Genomic DNA, 20,865 nt, shown 5'->3' on the forward strand with positions numbered 1-20,865 from the left:
AAAATATTATACAAATATTAAACTATATAATATAAAAATATTATTTCTGAAGTGTTGATACATTTGCATATGTAGGCCAATTCCAGTGTTTATGTGAAAAACTAAATATATAATTATATATATATATATATATATATATATATATATATATATATATATATATATATATATATATATATATATATATATATGTATTTCTATACATTAATTTCCTTTTTTCTATTTTTACAGAAAAAAATCTGTAAAATATTAATCAAACTTATGTAAAAATACAGAAATTTCCTCTTAAAAAACGGAAATTTGATGTAATACCAAAATACAAGGAATTCCCGTAAATTTAATAGTCAGAATATAAATTACAGCAAATATCTGTAAAACAACAGGCATTTCACTGTATAGTGAAAAAACAGGAAAATTCTGTAAAAAAAAATACAGACTATTACCGTAAAATTACGTTTTTTTTACAGTATACATTAATTTCCTGTTTTCTATTTTTACAGAAAAAATCTGTAAAATATTAATCAAACTTATGTAAAAATACAGAAATTTCCTCTTAAAAAACGGAAATTTGATGGAATACCAAAATACAAGGAATTCCCGTAAATTTAATAGTCAAAATATACATTACAGCAAATATCTGTAAAACAACAGGCATTTCACTGTATAATGAAAAAACAGGAAAAGTCTGTAAAAAAATACAGACTATTACCGTAAAATTACGTGTTTTTTTACAGTATACATTAATTTCCTGTTTTCTATTTTTACAGAAAAAATCTGTAAAATATTAATCAAACTTATGTAAAAATACAGAAATTTCCTCTTAAAAAACGGAAATTTGATGTAATACCAAAATACAAGGAATTCCCGTAAATTTAATAGTCAAAATATAAATTACAGCAAATATCTGTAAAACAACAGGCATTTCACTGTATAATGAAAAAACAGGAAAATTCTGTAAAAAAATACAGACTATTACCGTAAAATTACGTGTTTTTTTTACAGTGTATATATCTGAGGCTGAAAAACATACGTGTAAATCATTTTGTTTTTACTTTATGTACATGTGTTTTCTTAGTTCTTATAGGTTGGATGAATAAATTATCTATGTAAAAACTGTGTTTATTCATTTAGACAGTGTTTAAAGAAACGTTGGATTATTTAGCCAAACCTTGGAAAATGTGCTCTGTTAGCCAATATTTGGGAACAAGCGGTAGCTACGATATTCTTTAGACCATACAGTATATTATTTCTTCCCAGAGATTTATTCAAAAGTCAGGAAAAGGTGTGGGTGATATAAAGGAATGTTTCTGTCTAAAGCAACAACAGTTACAGTATGTGGACCGGAATACCGAAGCAGCGTAATGATTCATCTCTAATGCTCTTTCAGGACATTCTGTAAACTCGGATATATTCATCAAAAGGTGGACATGAAATCATCCGGAGATCATATTTCCTAGTCTGCCAATAAACATTTTACATTTCTGTCCACCCCACTGAAGGCCAAAAAGTAGGTTTATTGTCTTTAAACACGCATAGAGAGCTCCACAAAGGTAACAGGCAGAAGAAGCCATATGCACTCAATATGGTAACAAAGGAAAATATAAAAATCTGTTTAGACTGAGAAAGAATCGGGGAAAAATTTTGGTCTGTGCTTTTCTTTGCAAATGTGGCTGTTTATTCTGTTTTGATACCACAGTTCCCTGTAATCTGATCTTTCTGATAATTTTTTTCAGACCCATTTAGTAAAATATTTCCTGTGTTCATCAAGGCTTTCAAAAAAGTTGTGCCAAAATGACCCTAAATATTGGACGACACCATGAGACCGCATCATCTCGTCATGGATGTATTATTGGTCATGCATGCAGCGGCGTAGCACCAAATTTTGGGCCCTGGGTACAAACCATCTTGCTGGGCCCCCGTACCATGTATGTGTATGTATAGAAAACTGACTTCTAAGGGCCCCCCCTGCCTTGGGCCCTGGTTACTCGGTACCTGGTTATCCCCCCGGTCCGACGCCCCTGCATGCATGCTCCAGACAGTGGGACAGTACTGTACATGCTTGCATGCAAATATTTACAAATGTTTAAACACAATAACCATTCCTCATGAACTTCAATGCCATTGCACTTTGTTGAAAACAGTCAAAAATAACAATAAATTAAAGAGCGACGCACAATATCAGTACATTATATGCAATTGTAAAGAATTTCTTTAGTTTATTATTTTTGGTTGATGTTGGATACCTAACTGTGCATGCTCCTTTCCTCTTTTTTTACTTTTAGATGATCTTTCCTGTCATCTAACACACTCTTAAAGCTACACTGTGTGATATTTTCCCCCATCTAGCGGTGTAAAGGTATATGACCATCCAGTGAATATTAGTTTCTGTTCCTCTCAATTCTGATTTCGTTTTAACTCCTACGGTGGCCGATTTAGTCCAAGATTAACATGGCAATCCCCCTCTTTACATTCGACACGGTGCCATCGAGTGTTAAAACGCGAAAGGCGAAGCTTGAATTTATGGGTATGTCCCTCATTGCCTAATGTACTTTCAAGATGGAGGGGCAACATGGCGACTGGCATTCGAACCCCTCACCGGTATGTATTTTCAATGGCATATTATAAACTTACAAGAATACTTTATTACTTGAAAGAAGTAAATATACGTTAATGAGCACATATATTTTTTGAAAGAACTAAGTGTTTTTAGCTAAGAATAAACTAAAAAAGTTACACAGTGGAGCTTTAAATGCTTGAATGTTTCGCCAATCATTACATATTCGGGTCTTTAGCGACCCATATCTATATCTAACACGGATGGATCTCTACCTGTCATGATAATATAAAACTCTCCTCAAAGAATAATAAAAATAAAATAAAAATAATAATAAAAAAACAACATATTTTGCTACTTTTTGGAGCTTGTAAGGGTTCAGTTTGAGCAGATGTTTTATACCATCATCACTGTCCTCGTCAGAGCTCATTTCCCAGCACGTTCAGCATGTGGCACATATTCATATCAAACATATTCTCCAAACTATCATTTTCAACATCTTCAAAATTAGTATTTTGATCGCTGACAGCTTCTCCACCAGATCTATCATCAAATGGCAGAGACTCTAATATTTGATTGCATTCAGTTCTTGCTCTGCAGTCTCTCAGCCATTTCAGGTTTTGCTGATAATAGTTCCTATTCTTTTGTTTTCTGCCTGCGGTAACTATGAGTAAAACATCACTTCATCAGTGTGTTTCAGACATTGTCACCTTGTGAAGTAAAGGTGAATTGCACTTATTCAGTCTTCAATGATTCAATTACTGTTTTGCAGAAAAAAATATACTTACACTGTTACACACCTCGGGTCATTGGTGACCCTATACAATTTTTTACAAAAACATAATGGTAATACAGGCATTGTTTCATAATAGTTTTTTTCTTGTTATATTGTTTATAATGAATTGATTGAGAAATACTAAGAAGGTTGATGTCTAACTTTAAAAAAAAAAATGGGGGTAGGAGGAGGGTAGTGAATGACGTCCCGGGTCTCTAATGACCCGAGGTATACGTTTAAAGGGTTAAAGTACATCTTTAAAAACACTTATGATTTAATAGCACTGTTAAATGTAATCTTTAGTAAATTCAAAAATGTCATAAATACACTTGATTTTTAAATTCAGTGTTTTATTTTTAATACGAAGTTCAAAAGTCATGAAACTCTAGATGGCGCAGGCTGATAGGTCTTTAACTCAATCCGCTGCAATCACATCATTCTCTATAGAACACAGCTGATTGGTTCCTACTGTATTATTAGTATTAGTAGCCAATGAGCTTGCTGCTCTACTTTAAAATACCTGGTCGGCGTTTGCAATAGTAGTACAACGCTCTTTCAGAGACCCTCCACCTTCCCCAGCTCCACCCGTTTAGATCTGCTACAGGTAATTCATTTATGCTATATTTTACAGCGCCCTAACAGATCTACTCTACCAAATCCAAACATATCAACATGGTCATTGTCATTACCATACCAAACACTCATTATGACTCGTTATGAGTTACTGTGCATCAGTATCTGTGATTTTTAACCATTTGGCAGTTTACAACTCCCTTTGTACGCACCTATTTTTTGCAACAGGTGCATCACATTATGGTTATTTCACAGTCTGTTGAAACTTCCTGAAATGCTCAACAGTTGCATGTCAGTAAATATGAACAGTCTACTATTAAATAAACTGATTTTTAAAAATTCAATTCTTCTGCTGCCATCACATTAACATCTTCATTTGTTGATATAATGACTTAATGCGCCAGAACATAATAAAACACACAATGTCATTTATTGTTCTGCTCAAGCACAGATCTCTGGTAATGCAACGTATCTTGATTAAAAACACAAACATATCATTTTTTTCTGTTGCAACATTCACCTTTCTCCTACATCTCTGTGTTGCTTTTTGTCTGTTGGAATGATATAAGGACACAGATGTTAGCGCACTGGCCAATGGAGAGCAGGAGGGGGCTGGTCTGGACCATTCTCCACTTCATCCTGTCTTTTAAAACTCTGGGAACTTCACAAAACTATCAGACTTGATTTTGAAGGACAGGGGAAACTAATTTGTTCGTCAAGTCTTTTAAAAACTTGACAAACCAATTATTTTTTTAGTGTGTGTGTGTGTGTGTGTCTTTAATTTATTTTTTGTTACCAACAGCTGCCCATCAGTGACAGTGGCACTATGTGGGACTTCACAGTCGTGACGTTGGTGCTGTCTACCTTCTTTGTTGTGTCTCTGGCACAAGGTAATGTCATTTAAATAATCTCATAACTGTCCTATTTAGAACATGTGAGGATGTTATTAATTAATTATGTAACAGTTTGGATACAGCTGTCAGCACTTAAAACAGTGAAAGCTTTTTTGTTTGTGAGAGCTGTAACTTACATGGTTGGAGAGATTTTTAGTAAATTTGCTTACAAATCTGCTTTGTTTGACTCTGTTTGCATATTAATTGACGATTTGAAAAGAAAGTGGCAGCTAATTACCTACATTCAAATAGATGGTGGGAATGTGAATTTTAAGCAGCTCTACTCCCGCTGTTGTTTATTGTAGCTAATTAATAGCTGCAATTTTAAAAGTGTAATTAAAGTGTTCTGATCTTATCATGTTGCCATTTATGACATCTCACCCTTAAAGCCTTATACAAAAGAGTAAATGTAGCCTATCACAAAGTAGCATTTATTTTTCTTATTCTGTCAGCGTCATTCAAACGTCTTTGCTTTGGAAAAAGTATAGGCTTACTGTAGAGGAATATGTCATTTGAATGACTGATTGTGCTGAAACGGGCTACTGGAAAACTGCCTACCGTCCCAAACTGAAATTTGGAGCAGGTCCGGTTTATCCACCCCTATTCCATTCACCGTCACTCCAAAGTGGTCTCCGGTCCTCAACCTCTCTGTGGAATTTATTACCTGTTTCCCAACACGAGTAGACAGCCGGCACAGAAAATAGCGCGTGACATTGCTGAGGTCTAAGTCAAGGCTTTTAAAAACCTTCAGTACTAAAACTTTTAAATAACCAGATGTCTCTCAGTCATCCGGTAATGAGCTGCAAGCCCGCGCGTCCGTGCCAGTTTCATCCAGGGCACGGCGAAGCCATTTTCAACGCTCCAAAGTAAATATTGCCACTCTCTAATCTGCTCTATTCAAACGATTTATTCTCCAGATGTTTCACTTTGCTCTGAAGTTCAGCTGCCCGGTACATCGATCTGTGTTGCTTTGATGTGAAAAAGAGAGTGGAAAGAGGGATCAAAGGTAATACGCGATGTCTCTATTTCGCTCCTTTTCGTCAAGTGGCTTAAATAGTGGTAAAACGAACACCTCTGACTCTTAATTCTGACCGGACACGCTGCATTTAGCAGAATTTCGCGAAGAAATCGATTATGCAATAATATTATTAGTGGCAAATGAACAGTGTCCTTTAACTGTTGCCGCCATTTTACAAAAACACTCGATTCGTTCGTTAGTAATTTTCTCTCGTTTACACCACTTATGGGAGGTAAAATCACTTCATGGCGTTAAATTTCAAAAGTATATCTGAAGAAATTAACAATATAAATATATAAATATATGTTGACTCGAAAACAACACTGTGTAAGATATTAAGAAGAAAGTGTCTTTAGGTCTACTAGTGCATTGTGGATGGCAGATCTTTTTTTTCATTTGTTTTGCTAAAATGAGAAAAAAAAATGAAAACAACAGAAAGACAAATTACATATTCAAGATGCGATCTACAGAAACAAGTATTATTTATTACTAATAATTAGTTCTGTCAAATCAATTAATCGTCATTAAAAACGTTTATGTTAGATTTAATCGATTTGACAGCACTAATAATAATTTATCTACTCTCTAAAAAATGCGGGGTTATTTCAACCCATGTTTGGGTCGAATATGGACAAACCCAATGTTGGGTTAAAAAAAAAAAAAGTAAATTAAAAAAAAAATTAAAAAAACTGTGGTCATATTTGACCCAAACATGGGCTGAAACAACCCAACATTTTTTAGAGTGTAGATTTTTAGTAATGCTGTCAAATAGAATTTTTTTTGTGTTGGTTTATATATTTTTAAAGAATTTCATATTTACTGGAAAACAAACGAAATGGCTAATTAGAGTCTTTAATTAGAACAAAATACTTTTGTCCAGTGTTAAACGAATATATGGATAAAACAGTTCAAAGACGAGGGAAACTAACCGAGAACTTTTTAAAAAAACACCAATCTGTCTATGGTTTCATTATTATGCAGTGACAATGGAGCAGTTCAGTTTAGAATAATAGAGCACAGATGCATCCCACTTCAGAGTGTATGGAACAGTTGGTGTCTTCTAATCTTCTTCTCAACCCAATCAGACAGAGCTCACCATCTTCCATTCGAGCACACCTCAGCCAGGACGTGTGCCAGATGCACAAAAATACTTCCACATGTTTGCCGACGCAGGATAAACACACAGACAAAACCACTTTGGAGCTCTCATTTGCATTCATTAAAACACGATGGGATGTGGAATGCAATTTCGAGACCACTGCCCGGGCACACTGCCTTCTTAAATGAAATGCCTCTGATTTCAAACAAATCCCTTCTTGTTACCAACCTTGTATACTGCGTTAAAGACATCACAGTGTTTTCGCACTCGCCCCATACACATGAGAATGTGGGTTAGCACTATAGCGCTTTGTCAAAGGGATTACATAACACGCCAAAATGATTTACCTTTTCTTTTTTGACAGAACCTGGGAAAAACTTTCAAAAAGGATGATGCTGCCAGCTAAATGTTGGCATGTTTTTGAGTCTATCCCGGGAGGCTTTTATTTACAGACAGTAGAGGGGATGTATGTCTACAGCATGTGCGCTAACCGCTTTGCCACAGCTTTGACGTAGCTCTTTTATTAAAACTCAACCCTTGCATGCATTTTGATTAGCTTCTGGCTTGGGTAGCAATACTCTAAACGCACATTAAAAAGGGGGAATGTCTTATTAAAAGGCCACAGACTGTTATTTGCATGAATGGATTAATTGTCTGAGTATGGCTTTTGGACACTGCAGGCTTTATGAGGTGACGCGAGAAGTCCTGAAAGGGTAATGATACTGCACTTTATATTGTGGGGTAAAACCCCTGGCAAGAAGGTACAATAATAACAAAATTGCTGAATGAAGTTTAAATTACCCTCATGTGAGAGAGCCATCTCCCAAAATATACTTGGGATGAGTGGTTTGTTATGCGAGGGTCATAACAACATTGTTCCATGTTAGGAGGACACTGATATATAAATAGTTGCTAGTTTCCACTGCAAAGTAAATAATTTGTACACACCTGATCCTAATAATGCCTGTTAACTGGGTGTGGATATTACAAGGTTCCACTGAGGCCATGGACATGCAGTTCTTCCGTATTGAAATAAAACAGACCATACGGTTATTGCTAATTATACTGGTGGCCAATGTAGGTGTTATAAAGATTTATTGTTCAAGTTTTCGGAAAAACTTTGGGTTAAAGCCATAGTCTGTGCAAAGCAGATGATATGTATTCAAGCTTGACGTCATTTGTCATTCTCTTTCAAGTCACTTAAAGGGATAGTTCATCCAAAAATTACAATTTTCCCATGATTTACTCACCCTCAAGCCATCCTAGGTGTGGATGCACTTTTTTGGACTTTGTAATCAGGATATTTTTTAATATAACTCAGACTTTCCTCTTTCAGATGAACACAATCTGAGTTATATTAAAAAATATCCTGATTACACAGTCCAAAAAACTGCATCCATCTGTCCGTCCATCCATCCATCCATCCATCCATCCATCCATCCATCCATCCATCCATCCATCCATCCATCCATCCATCCATCCATCCATCCATCCATCCATCCATCCATCCATCCATCCATCCATCCATCATAAAAGTAATCCATAGAACTTCAGGGGGTTAATAAAGGCCTTCTGAAGCAAAGCAATGGATTTATGTAAGAAAAACATCCTTATTTAAAACTTTATAAACTAACTAGCTTCTGACAGACAGACTATGCAAGTCGACGTACGCTAAAAGAGTAACCCCTGATGCGATGTAGGAGTAAGGAGTAAGCTTTGATGCCTCTTGTGGTTTAAACTAATAGAGCTAGGCAACAAACTTAAGCTCTTCTTCTCTTATATCAAGATCCTTCGACATTTCTTTTTAAAAGTTCTAATTTTAGACTTCTATTCATGACCGGTGTTTTGCTCTATCCTCTCCTCCCCCATGTTCATCAGTACGTTATGTTACAGATGGGTGGATGCACTTTTTTGGACTTCAAAACCAGGACCGCCATTACAATGCTTGGAACACTCAGGATTTTTTTTTTATATATAAATACGATTGTATTCATCTGAAAGATGAAAGTCAGATACACCTAGGATGGCTTGAGGGTGAGATATTTTCATTTTTTGTGAACTATCCCTTTAAGGCCTACTCCCAACAAAAACGATATCTAATATCTATATTAGCATCCACGCACCAACAGATGGCAACGTTCTGTTTATTATAAGTGTACTCTGCAGTTATGTTGTTTGCTGCTTCCAACAATTGCACTTTTTAAAGTTCGGTGAATTCTGATTGGCTGTCAATGTTTTCATCATTGATCATCAGCTGAAAAAACGAATCTGAAAGCGATTCCAGCAATATCGTTCTCTATGTCGTTATCATTATAACTGTGATGTGGACTTTCCTACTGCAATAGAATTAGAACCATTATTAAAACTTCATAGGGTTACACTTTATTTTAATAAGGTGTCATATATTTAAGTACTAAGTAATAATAATGACTATGTACTTACTGTAGGGTTAGGAATAGAGGTTGGTTGAGGGTTAGTTGCATGTAATTTATAGTTATTACTACAGTAACTACATGTAACAGTGTAACAAGCACGCTGTAAAATAAAGTGTTATCCTTTATGGTTATCGTTATAGTTATCGTCTTTGGTTTTAAGGCCTTTACTATCAGGATGGTGGAGTTTTGAAGAGAACCTAGCTTGCTTTCGGAATAACATCATATGGTGAGATGACTGTGTGCTTTTCTTAATAATTTTTTTCCCTTCTAAGTGTGGTACTTAGAAAAGCAGTTTAAAAGCGACAAGGTGCCACTAACTCAGCAGGCCACTCAGGATAAGTAACTGAAATAATGACATTCTCATATTCTGTGATCTATACTTTGGGAATGGCAAGCCCTCTTTCAGGTGAACCTACAAGGTAAATCAGTTCAGTATTTGAGAGGCATATAATCACAGTAATGGTGGCTTGGAGTAAGTCCTGCAAATCTTCTACAGTGACTGACATGTCTGCCGCAGATAAGCGCTTCAGTGTGTGTTGAGTAATGCCAGTAACGATCCACTGTCAAGGCACTGTGCTGTTTCTACTTGAGCATGTTAGGCTTGGCTACATCTGTGGGACATATCTCCTTTGAGAAAAAAGTAACCCGGTTGGAGAATGAATCCCTCGGTCTATGATTTCCTTATCACAGCACACTATGAGCAAGTTCTGGAAAGTGGTTCAGGGATTTACCTTCGACAGGCAGGACAGTCCGCATGAAGCACCGGAGGCCCACTGTCCTCAGCCTGGGATGTGGGAGTGCATCTTCTGGTAATGTGTCATCTAGAAAGCATGAGACACCATGTGTTTGTTCCCATTACTCTATCATTTCCTTTGGGGCCCTGGCTAGTAAGTGTCTCCAGATTAGTTTGAGAATGGATGTAGGGGATCAGGCCATTGCGCATGCTTCCACATATGTTCGTAGCATCTCCTGACGTGACCAGACAGAGCGGAAAGTGATACAGTGCAGAAATGGACCAAATGTGTCCTCCTCAGGCCAATCATGAGATCAGATATCAGGTGCTAACTCAAAACTGGTTGGACGTGGTTCAGAAGGGACGCAGATGCCAAGCGATGCTAGGCCGATAAAAGTAGGCCACTTGGACTCTGATGGCACCAATGCCGAGAGCACACAAAAAGTCAGTACTTAAATATTGAATGTCTTTAGCACACATTCCATTTACCACGAAGCCAAGCAGGATTTTCCGATCACATTCTCAGACGTGTCTGCAACCTAAGAAACGTGCAAGGAATATGTTTTTTCTGATCTATTACATTGCAAATGATATTGCACTGTAATACATCAAACAAACTTTTTAAGACCGAATTTAGTTAGCCCCTAAGGAGGTCAGTTTAGTTGCGGCCAATGTTCCTTTGGTAGCACCTTTTGCTGAGTCCGCTGTAATAAAGTTTGCATTCCCACAGGACCCATCTGGGACAGCTCACATCTTCGGAGGCTAAACCAAACGGACAGGAGCAGAAAGCTGGCTTACAACAGCCTTGTGGAACCACAAACCACAGGTAGTTATGGATATATTAACATGCTCTTTTTATGCAATCAACTAATTTGTGGTGTCCTAGTTGATCCAAACCACATTGTGGATCTTTGTGATGCTAAAAATTGTGATGTAATGATTTCTGGAGTCATCCATCTTCGTTAAATGTGAGCCTTAATGATGAAGGAATATAGCCACCGCAATACTGAAACAATAAGACATTGACTCCTTTACGTGTAAATGAGTTTACACATGTTCCTAATTGGAACAAAAGAATAAATTCGAAAATTCAGGCAGCTGTCTCTGCCTCAAATAACGTCATCTGATTCACACCTCCCATGGGATAGCTTGACTTAAAGCAACAAGCACTTTTGTGAGACATGGATTTTATTTTAATACTAATCTTTTGGAGTAAACTGAGCACAGTGGGGCAGAAATTTGACGTAATCTGGAAACTCTTTCACATCTTTAGGTCACTGGCAAGAGCATACACTTCTTGTAAAACATCTTACCTTGATCTATGTTTTGTGTAACCCAGGCGTGACCGAGTGGACATCCTGGTTCAATATTGACCATCCGGGAGGAAACGGCGACTATGAAAGGTTAGAAGCCATTCGTTTCTACTATCGGGAAAGGGTCTGCTCACGACCTGTAGCCATGGAGGCCCGTACCACGGACTGGGTTGCAGCTGCGGATACAGGGGAGGTGGTCCATTCCAGTCTGGAGAAGGGCTTCTGGTGCATCAATAAGGAGCAGCCATTTGGTCGCAGCTGCTCCAACTACCATGTGAGATTCCAGTGTCCACCAGGTACAATTAGTCAACAGACAATCCATCAAAGTAGAGAAGTGTATTCCATATGGAGGCATATGCATCATTTTAACATATGAGTGTTATGCCTTTTAACATAGGAGGGCTTTTTGTTGTTTTTTTAAGTTCACTCATACTGGACAGACTGGAGCGAATGGACGCCTTGCTCTGCCACCGCCTGTAACGATGTTGGCATCCAAGTCCGTCAGAGGAAATGCATGAGCACGCAACCTCTTCCGTTGCTGCTTTCGCCCGTCTGCGTAGGACCTCACATCGAACGGAGAGAGTGTTCAACTCCACCATGTCAAGGTAAAAAAAGAACGAATATGCATTTGGAGACAACCTTTATACTTTTCTATACTGACATATGCATTTCTAGACTTCACTGATAGGTTTCAGAAACATTTGAAAAAAAACACTTAAATCAACCATAGGTGGTTTTTAGTTGGTTTAATCTGATCTTGTCTAAAATGGCATAAAATGGCTTAGCTAGTCTACTGGTTGTCTCAAAGTACCTAGAAACATTTTCGGCTGGTTTAAACTTGTTCTTTTTCAGGATAAATCCTTTGGGCAGATTTGTAGACAGCAGCGAGGTGTCACACACTCATTCATAGATATGGTCAATGTGTGTTTTTGACACATTTCAGAATCACTTGAATCATTGACACTCAACTCTGAATTGAGGCCTGTTTTCCACTCATGATCCTCGAGTGTGATCACATCCTGCTGACATTTACATGACACATGTGGTGCCCAATTAGCTGGTAAACCCAAACATGTTTCTGTATGTACAGAGCTTTGTTGTCTTTGATCATAAAATCAATGTAACCACACTGGCAAAGATGTCAAAATGCAGCCTGACATTTCTGTACACGCACGCACGCATGCACACACACACGCACGCACGCACGCACGCACGCACGCACGCACACACACACACACACACACACACACACACACACACATTTAACTGTCACCCCCCTTTTTGAGAATGGACGTGAAAATACACTCTACAAACATGCAACTTTAAATAGTTGTAATGCTTTGGAATATAATCCTATATTTGGTCTTGTTTTAAAGAAGACGCTCAGCTAATTATTTGAGAGTTCATGGAAAGATGTAAGTAGATGAAAGTATTAGACAATGGTTAGAATGATAGGAATGTTCAGCTACCGACAGTAATGTAATTTTTATGAAATGTCACCACTTTAAATAGAAAATGCGAGCATGAATCAAATTAATGTGAAGACAAGACAAAAAATGTTGTTGCTTTTTCATATTAGACATACAAATAATTTGTACACATGAATTTGAACACATGAAAGTGAATTTGTACGCATTTTAAAATAAAATATTATTTGCAAATAGTTAAAAAAATAAATTGATTACTTCATTACAACAATTATAATTAAATTCCTTTATTATTATTATATTATTATTTATAAAAATCCAAATTCTACCCCAAGGTGCCCCTCCTCAGTGTTCCGTTCATTTAACTCTATAGGATGATCTGATGTGTTAATTTTTTTTAAAGGAACACTCCACTTAAAAAAAAAAAATAGGCTCATTTTCCAAGTCCCTTAGAGTTAAACAGTTGAGTTTTACTGTTTTTGAATCCATCCAGCTGATCTCTGTATCTGGCGGTAGCACTTTTAGCATAGCTTAGCATACATCATTAAATCAGATTAGACCATTAGCATCTGGCTCAAAAAAAATGACCAATGACTTTCAATATTTTTAAAAATCTAAACTTTTCATTTTCTGTTGGTCTTTGTACAAGATGTAACTAAAGAATAGTCAAGTTTTAAATCGGAAAAATGTTATCTTTGAAAAAATAAAGTCAATGGTCATTTTTGAGCGTAATGCTAATGGTCTAATCCGATTCAATGATGTATGCTAAGCTATGCTAAAAGTGCTACCGCCAGAAACAGAGATCTGCTGGATGGATTCAAAAACGGTAAAACTTAACTGTTTAACTCTTAAGGGACTTGGAAAATGAGCCTATTTTTTTTAAAAAAGTGGAGTGTTCCTTTAATTAACCACTATTTTCCCTTAACATTTGACTAAACAGCCTTGTGGAGCCAATGGGGTTCATGGAATGCTTGCTCAGTTACCTGTGGGAAGGGACGCAGGACAAGACGTAGGACATGTCACAGATCTTCAACTAAAATTCAGTGTACAGGACGGCCCGTAGAGGCCCAAAAGTGTGGAAATCCATGCCCAGGTATTGTGTATTAGGAAAAAAAAAATCCATATACAGCAACATAGTGTCGGCTCAAATCCGGCCAACATCTGGTATGGAATCCACACGTACCAGATGTGGGCCTGATCTGGGCAGACACTATGTTGCTATTTGGGACACAATGTTTTAAAGAAGCCATAATATTTTTTGCTACATTGAAATCAAAACACCTACTTTTTACAGTGGCATGCAAACGTGTCTGTCCTGGGGGACGTCCCAATAAGGACTGCAGCTACTGTATCTGCGATGGACAGACACTAAACGGGGAGGTCTTCAGCATTACAGGTGTCCCAGTGGCTAATGCCACAGTGGCTCTGGCCAGCCAAGCCAAGGTCATCCGTGCCCAAACTGATGCCAAGGGTCAATTCAAGATTGAAGGACTGTGCACCAACCCTCAGACCCAAGTTGTCATAAGGAAGGATAAATTTGCACCCATCACTCTCCCTGTTTCCGGCAATAGCACTGATAAAATCTGGGTACGGGCCATCTTACAATCCTCAGGTAAAGAAAAGAAAACTTGAAAAAGTTATTAATACAGCTGATTATCCTACATTGGTAACTTAACACATCTTATGGTGCATTATTGGTTTCTCTGTCTTACAGAACAGCCATATATTGAGAAACATCCCGAAGACAAAGTACGTTATGAGGGACAACGTGCAACCCTTTGCTGTAGAGCAACAGGAACACCAAAACCTGACAAATATTACTGGTAAAAACAACGTTTATAATTCGATTTTCTGACATATGCCGTTAATGTCTTACAAAAAATATACATTTGTTTGATTTAAAGGTACCACAATGGAACTTTATTGAATCGCACAAAATACAAGTACGATGAAGATTTGATACTGCGGGACCTGAAACCAGAGCAGTCAGGGCAATATCACTGCAAAGCAACCAGTCTGACAGGCAGCATTAAGTCTACTTCAGCCGTTCTCACTGTTTTCGGTAAGTGCAAAACCATTTTAGCGGTCAACAGGGACATGTCAAAATGTCCCTAAAGAAGAAAAATAATCCCATTAAATATTGAGGTCTCCAATGAAATATTAAAGTCTATAATGTCTAGTGACATCTGTGCTACAATGTTTTATATGTTTAAGTTGGTAGAAATTACCACTTTCTAAACAAGGAATTACTGGCAAGCTGTTGTGAGCAGACTAAAATCCTTAAATCCCACCCACTCTCCATATTAAAGTGAAATCCAAGCTCGTCAATAAATCCAGTTTTTTCATCCCCAGACAAGTATGTATTTCTACTTTTGCGCTCATAACTACGCGTTTTAAAAATTCCCATGATGCTTTTTATCCAAGATATAGATTGTCAGAAATAGTCTGCCGAAACGTATGCTAAAGCAATCAGCCCTAGACTTTGTCTGAGGGATCTCTTTGCTTCTTAATCATTATGGCATATGAAATGTGCTTTGCTGAATGAAACACTAACACCTGTCACAGCAGGACTCCTAATGGAGGATGATTAATGTGTTTTGTATTCACTCTTGCATTTAAACAACAGCTACAGGAGGAAAGTTTTCTGTAAATTAAATTTCATCAACCTCAAATAAGATTACATGGTTGCTCTCTCGAATAAATGTCATTTTAAAGGAAAAAACAACGCTCTAATGAATAAATGTGCAGCATTTACAGTGGAGTAGTAATGTGACAATAATGACTGCAGTCATTAATATGGTGACAGAATGAGATCATAAAATTCAATCAAAAACAATACTTTGGCAAGTCGTCAGCCTCTCTTTTCAGGCTTCAGTGACCCAGTTTTATTTGTTTACAATGTTCCATTCATCACATGTTGTTTCCCCTAAATATATTCATCTTTTGCTTTAAAACAAAGTGGTATGTAATGTCTTTCTTTGGTGTGTAAAGGTCAACTAATAAAATAAACACTGTAAAATATTTTTGTAAAGCAAAATAAAAAAAAAATTACTGTGAAACAAGTCAAAAATCTTTATACCAAGGAAATTATCCTTCAGAATTTGATATAATTTTATTTCAAACTTAAATATTACTAAACTTGAATATTTTTCTAAAAACACTTTCTTACCTCAAGTAAATTGATCTGTTATAAGGATTTAAATATTTTACTAGATAACATAAAAAAAAAAAAAATCTATATCCATTGAAATTGTAGCACACTGATCTCACATTTTGTTTTCACAGCTAAAGGATCACTAGCATGCAACTCGACACCTGATTCTCACTTCATCAAATTGCCATTTGACTGCGTTCAGCCAGGAACAGACTCCAAGTTTTACAACGCAGGTCGCTGTCCACACAACAAATGCCCTGGGTCGCTGGACTTCGACATGCGCTGCAGGGATGGATCCGGCTTCTGCTGTGGGGTCAAACAAATGGACACTAGAGAGATCAAATGTGGCCGTTACACCCTGCCTATCAAGGTTGTGAGTGAATGTGGCTGCCAGACCTGTGCAGAACCAAAAATACTTGTTCGGGGCAGAGTGGTGGCAGCAGACAACGATGAACCCCTTCGCTTTGGATACATTTACATAAAGAAGGAACGTATAGGTACCACAGGATATCAGGGTGGGTTCACAATTCAGGTGTCTCCAGACACACAGCGTCTTGTGGTAAACTTTGTCGACCCTTCTGAGAAGTTCATTGACACAATCAAGGTTTTTATTTTTGACAAAAGAGGAGGTGCAGTATATCATGATGTAAAAGTGATGAGGAAGCAGGAACCTATTGATATCAATGCTGCTGAAAGCAATACCATTTACCTAGGTGAAATTAAAGGCGAGGACCCAATTGGACAACTGGTCATACCACCCAACTCTTTCCATAAAAACACAGGAGAAGTGTACGAAGGGACTGTTAAGGCCAGCGTCACATTCCTTGACCCACGCAACATTACCATGGCTGCTGCCGCCCCTGGTGATCTCAACTTTGTAGACAACGAAGGAGACATGCTGCCTCTCAGGACATATGGAATGTTTTCAGTAGATTTCCGAGATGGGGCAAACCAGGAGGTTCTAGGAGCCGGCGCAGTCCAAGTTCTCCTTGATACAGAGCATGTTAAAATGCAGGAGCACATTCCTACTATGAAACTTTGGTCCCTCAATCCAGACACAGGCATTTGGGAGGAGGAAAGTAACTTTCAACCCACACAAAGTACCATTGCTGGCAGTGGTAGGAACAAACGAGAGGAGCGCACCTTCCTGATAGGAAATATGGAAATTAGGGAGCGTAGATTGTTCAATCTCGATGTACCTGAAAATCGCCGATGCTATGTCAAGGTGAGGGCGTACATGAGCGACAAGTTCCTGCCCAACGAGCAACTAGAAGGAGTGGTAATAAGCTTGATAAACCTGGAGCCCAAGCCTGGTTACTCGTCAAATCCAAGGGCATGGGGTCGCTTTGATAGTGTGATAACGGGGCAGAATGGTGCTTGTCTTCCAGCTTTCTGCGATGCTCAGAGAGCTGACGCATACACTGCCTACGTCACGGCTATAATGGGAGGGGAGGAATTGGAAGCAGCCCCCTCAATGCCAAAAATGAACCCAAATATTATTGGAGTGTCTCAGCCTTACTTAGGAAAGTTAGATTACCAGCGCTCAGATCATGAGGATCCAGCACTTAAGAAAACAGCTTTCCGAATCAACCTGGCCAAACCAAACCCTAACAATTTTGATGAAACGAACGGTCCGATCTATCCATACCAGAGTTTAATTGCATGCGAAAATGCACCTGCTGATGCCAACCACTTTCGTTTCTTCCGTGTCGAAAAAGATAAGTACGAGTACAACGTGGTGCCTTTTCAGGAGAGTGACCTCACATCTTGGACTGGAGACTACCTTTCCTGGTGGCCAAATCCACAAGAGTTCAGGGCTTGCTTCATCAAAGTTAAGATTCATGGAGCTACAGAAATCATGGTAAGGTCAAAAAACCATGGTGGCACTCATCCTCAAACAAGGGGTCAGTTGTATGGCATTAGAGATATTCGTAGTACCCGTGACTTACACCATCCCAACACTTCTGCCGCTTGTCTTGAGTTCAAGTGCAGCGGGATGCTCTTTGATCAAAGTATTGTAGACAGGTCACTCATTTCTGTGATTCCACAAGGCAACTGCCGTCGGATAGGCATCAACGGTCTGCTGCAAGAGTATCTAATAAAGCATCCTCCTGTTCTTCAAAACAATGAGTCTCATGCATTCAATATGTTAGCTCCTGTTGATCCCCTTGGACACAATTACGGAATATACACCGTCACAGACCAGAACCCACGTGTTGCCAAAGAGATTGCCATTGGCCGCTGCTTTGATGGAACTTCAGATGGTTTTTCCAGGGAAATGAAGTCAGATTCTGGAGTGGCACTAACATTCAGCTGCCCTAAAAGAACTGTGAATCGTGAGAGCTTATTCCAGCGCTTGCAAACAAATCCTGGCCTAACACTAACACAGATGGCACGGGAGATGAGGGAGTCCCAGGGATTGCAAGTCAGAAGAGGGTCAACCCAAATGGTGGCCTACCCCTTTGGCCAACAGGGCAGGAGCCAGAACCGCAGAGCCACGAATACTAACAGAAGGAGACTTGCTACTAGGACACAACCAAGACAGTAGATCTTTCTTTAGGTGAGTTCTCAGAGTGCACTTTAAAAATAAATAAATAACTATTTCAAGAACTTGATGAAAATCAAGTGTGTGCTTTCTATCCACATGCAGGTCTTTCAAGTCGAAAAGAATGAAGAAATAGGACTCAAAAAACCTGCAATGGAAATCCTAACCGTGGCCAGCTGGGTGATATTGGATGCTTTGTCCTAAAGGAGCAAAATCCTTACCTGATTTATCCGAACACATTTAAATTCTTTCTGTTTGTGTATGGAAAACTGTCCTCTCAAGTTTACTTCATTGTTTAAGACATTTATTTTGTGATTAGGCCAAATACTCATACAGGATGATGCCGTTTATTTATTTCAAATGGCAAAATGGGCTTATGTGGAGTGTCCTATATAGATTATTGCCTCATTTTCTCTAATTGATCAGTGTCTTCCATTGATGATAGGCTAAATAGGTTGGACAAGTCAGGATGGGTTAAGGTCAAGTATGACAGCTGCTAATTCTTTCATCAACGACATATTAGAGAACTCTGCGGGATGCAATGAACTAGACCTGAGGCATCAAAGATGCTTTTTGATGTGATTTGGCCAACTATTGGTCTGAACAAAGCACGATTGACCCCAGCCAAGAATTGCATCCCTTAACAGAATAAAGTAGATTAAACAAACATGTGGTGGGACATAAAGAATGATGGCTGAAACATCAAACACAAATTAATGCATCATCGCCTTTTTTTTTTATTTAAATGTCCTCTTCATCCTTTTAACCACATGAGTGGCCTAGTTTTCTGTTGATATGAAATCCAACTAATACAGTACATCTCAGTGTATGATGTCTAGATCTTAGGGTAAACTGATTGTATTTTGTTTCTTGTTTCTGTCTGTCTCCAAAAGTGCAATATTGTGTTCCAATAATGACTTGAGAGTCCTAACAAAAAACATCCTATGTTATGAGCCAATCAGCCATAGGTATGTTTAATATGTTAGGCTATTCCCTCACCAAGTGTATATCTGAAATCATAGCAAATGTTTTTTCACTTAATGAATCGGAGCTTGCTAATCCATTGCCGCCTCCTCTCATGTAGCCAGCTGACAATGCAACATAAATGCAGTTGCAATATTTTAAAACCACCCTGAAATAACTATGGACAATTCCTGGAAAAACATTTGCGTGATTTCTACATTTACAACCATTAAAAAAAAAAACATGCAGACCTGCATGAGCTGGACAAATGAATTCTCTGAGGTATGTTTTGTAGGTAGCGTTGCAAATATGATTTAATTATGGTAATTCTGCTTTGATTTGTCTAATCCCTTATGTGTTCAAATTCCATACTATCCTGTGTTGGTTCAAAGAAGGAAGTTAATTGGGTTGAGGGATTACAGTGCATGTTTTAATAGATAATGGAGGAAAAGTTTATTGTCTGTGTCTTCAAAGATGTACATCTTGCCTAAGGTGGGTAGAATAAAAACAATATTGTAAAATAAAACCTTAAAAGACACAAAAATAGATTAATTTTAGAAACAGAAAATAATCCAATAGAGAAATTAATACTATCAAATTTTGGCAGAATATTTCTAAAATCACAGTTGATCACTATTTGCTGAGTCTCCAAATATGAGATTTTTTAATAAGATGGCAATATGTAGAAATTACATTAAATTGTGCACATTGTTGTGGCCAACTAGAAGCATGAGGAAATTAAATCATGTAACTCTAAGTCCACATTTCTTCCCATTTAAACTGTAAAATGCATTGCAATACGCCAAGTACACACTACTAAAATCATGTTTGTTTTTTTCTATCCCTGACTGTCTCACCTGTAAGTGATGTTGAGTCATAAATTTGTAACTTGAATAACTTTAAACTTTGTAATTTTGTAATATATCCAGTTAATGTAACCGTTGGTCTTTCAGCATATCTATACTGTACATTTCTATTTCAGAGGCAAGCTGGAAGTGGATATTGGATGAATATGGTGCTAAATAAAAATGAGTTGGCCTCCAGTTAGCTTTTAAAAGAGTTTGTCCTCGCTTCAACTGTCTGGCTGGTCTCAGGGAGACTACAACATTTCCAGGAATATCCTCTGGCAAAATATACATTGATAACTCGACCGCGTTGTCTACACTAAGTGAGAGTTAAATATTTGCCTCTGTGCTCTTGGAAATCTCTCATTCATGCTTGCTTCACAAACATCTTATGTAAAGCAAATGCTGCAAATCCATGCAAATCATATTGTAACTTAGACTGCATGAAATTTCCTGCCTTGCTATCTCAAAAGCCAGTTTTATGTGTAAATTGTGGATTAAAATGTCTGTCAGTTTTACCAGAATGTAAATAAAGATC

The 20,865-nt window shown here is 37.8% G+C and overlaps 1 protein-coding gene across 2 annotated transcripts; it reads left to right on the forward strand.

Annotated features, from left to right (window-relative positions):
• The first annotated feature begins 4,411 nt into the window (after nucleotides 1–4,411).
• cilp2 (cartilage intermediate layer protein 2) lies at nucleotides 4,412–20,863 on the forward strand. Of its 2 annotated transcripts, none has more exons than XM_067415893.1 (10): nucleotides 4,412–4,792; nucleotides 10,811–10,906; nucleotides 11,420–11,689; nucleotides 11,816–11,998; nucleotides 13,761–13,913; nucleotides 14,115–14,432; nucleotides 14,535–14,643; nucleotides 14,725–14,882; nucleotides 16,106–18,534; nucleotides 18,625–20,863. In XM_067415893.1, the coding sequence occupies exons 1-9, from the start codon at nucleotides 4,729–4,731 to the stop codon at nucleotides 18,520–18,522; spliced, it is 3,768 nt and encodes a 1,255-aa protein (XP_067271994.1). In that variant the 5' UTR covers nucleotides 4,412–4,728; the 3' UTR covers nucleotides 18,523–18,534; nucleotides 18,625–20,863. The 2 variants fall into 2 exon arrangements, with proteins under 2 accessions (XP_067271994.1, XP_067271995.1); XM_067415894.1 differs by lacking the exon at nucleotides 4,412–4,792 and adding an exon at nucleotides 5,043–5,801.
• The last annotated feature ends 2 nt before the right edge of the window (nucleotides 20,864–20,865 follow it).

Source organism: Pseudorasbora parva, chromosome 14 (assembly GCF_024679245.1).
Source record: "Pseudorasbora parva isolate DD20220531a chromosome 14, ASM2467924v1, whole genome shotgun sequence".
NCBI classification, from domain to species: domain Eukaryota; kingdom Metazoa; phylum Chordata; class Actinopteri; order Cypriniformes; family Gobionidae; genus Pseudorasbora; species Pseudorasbora parva.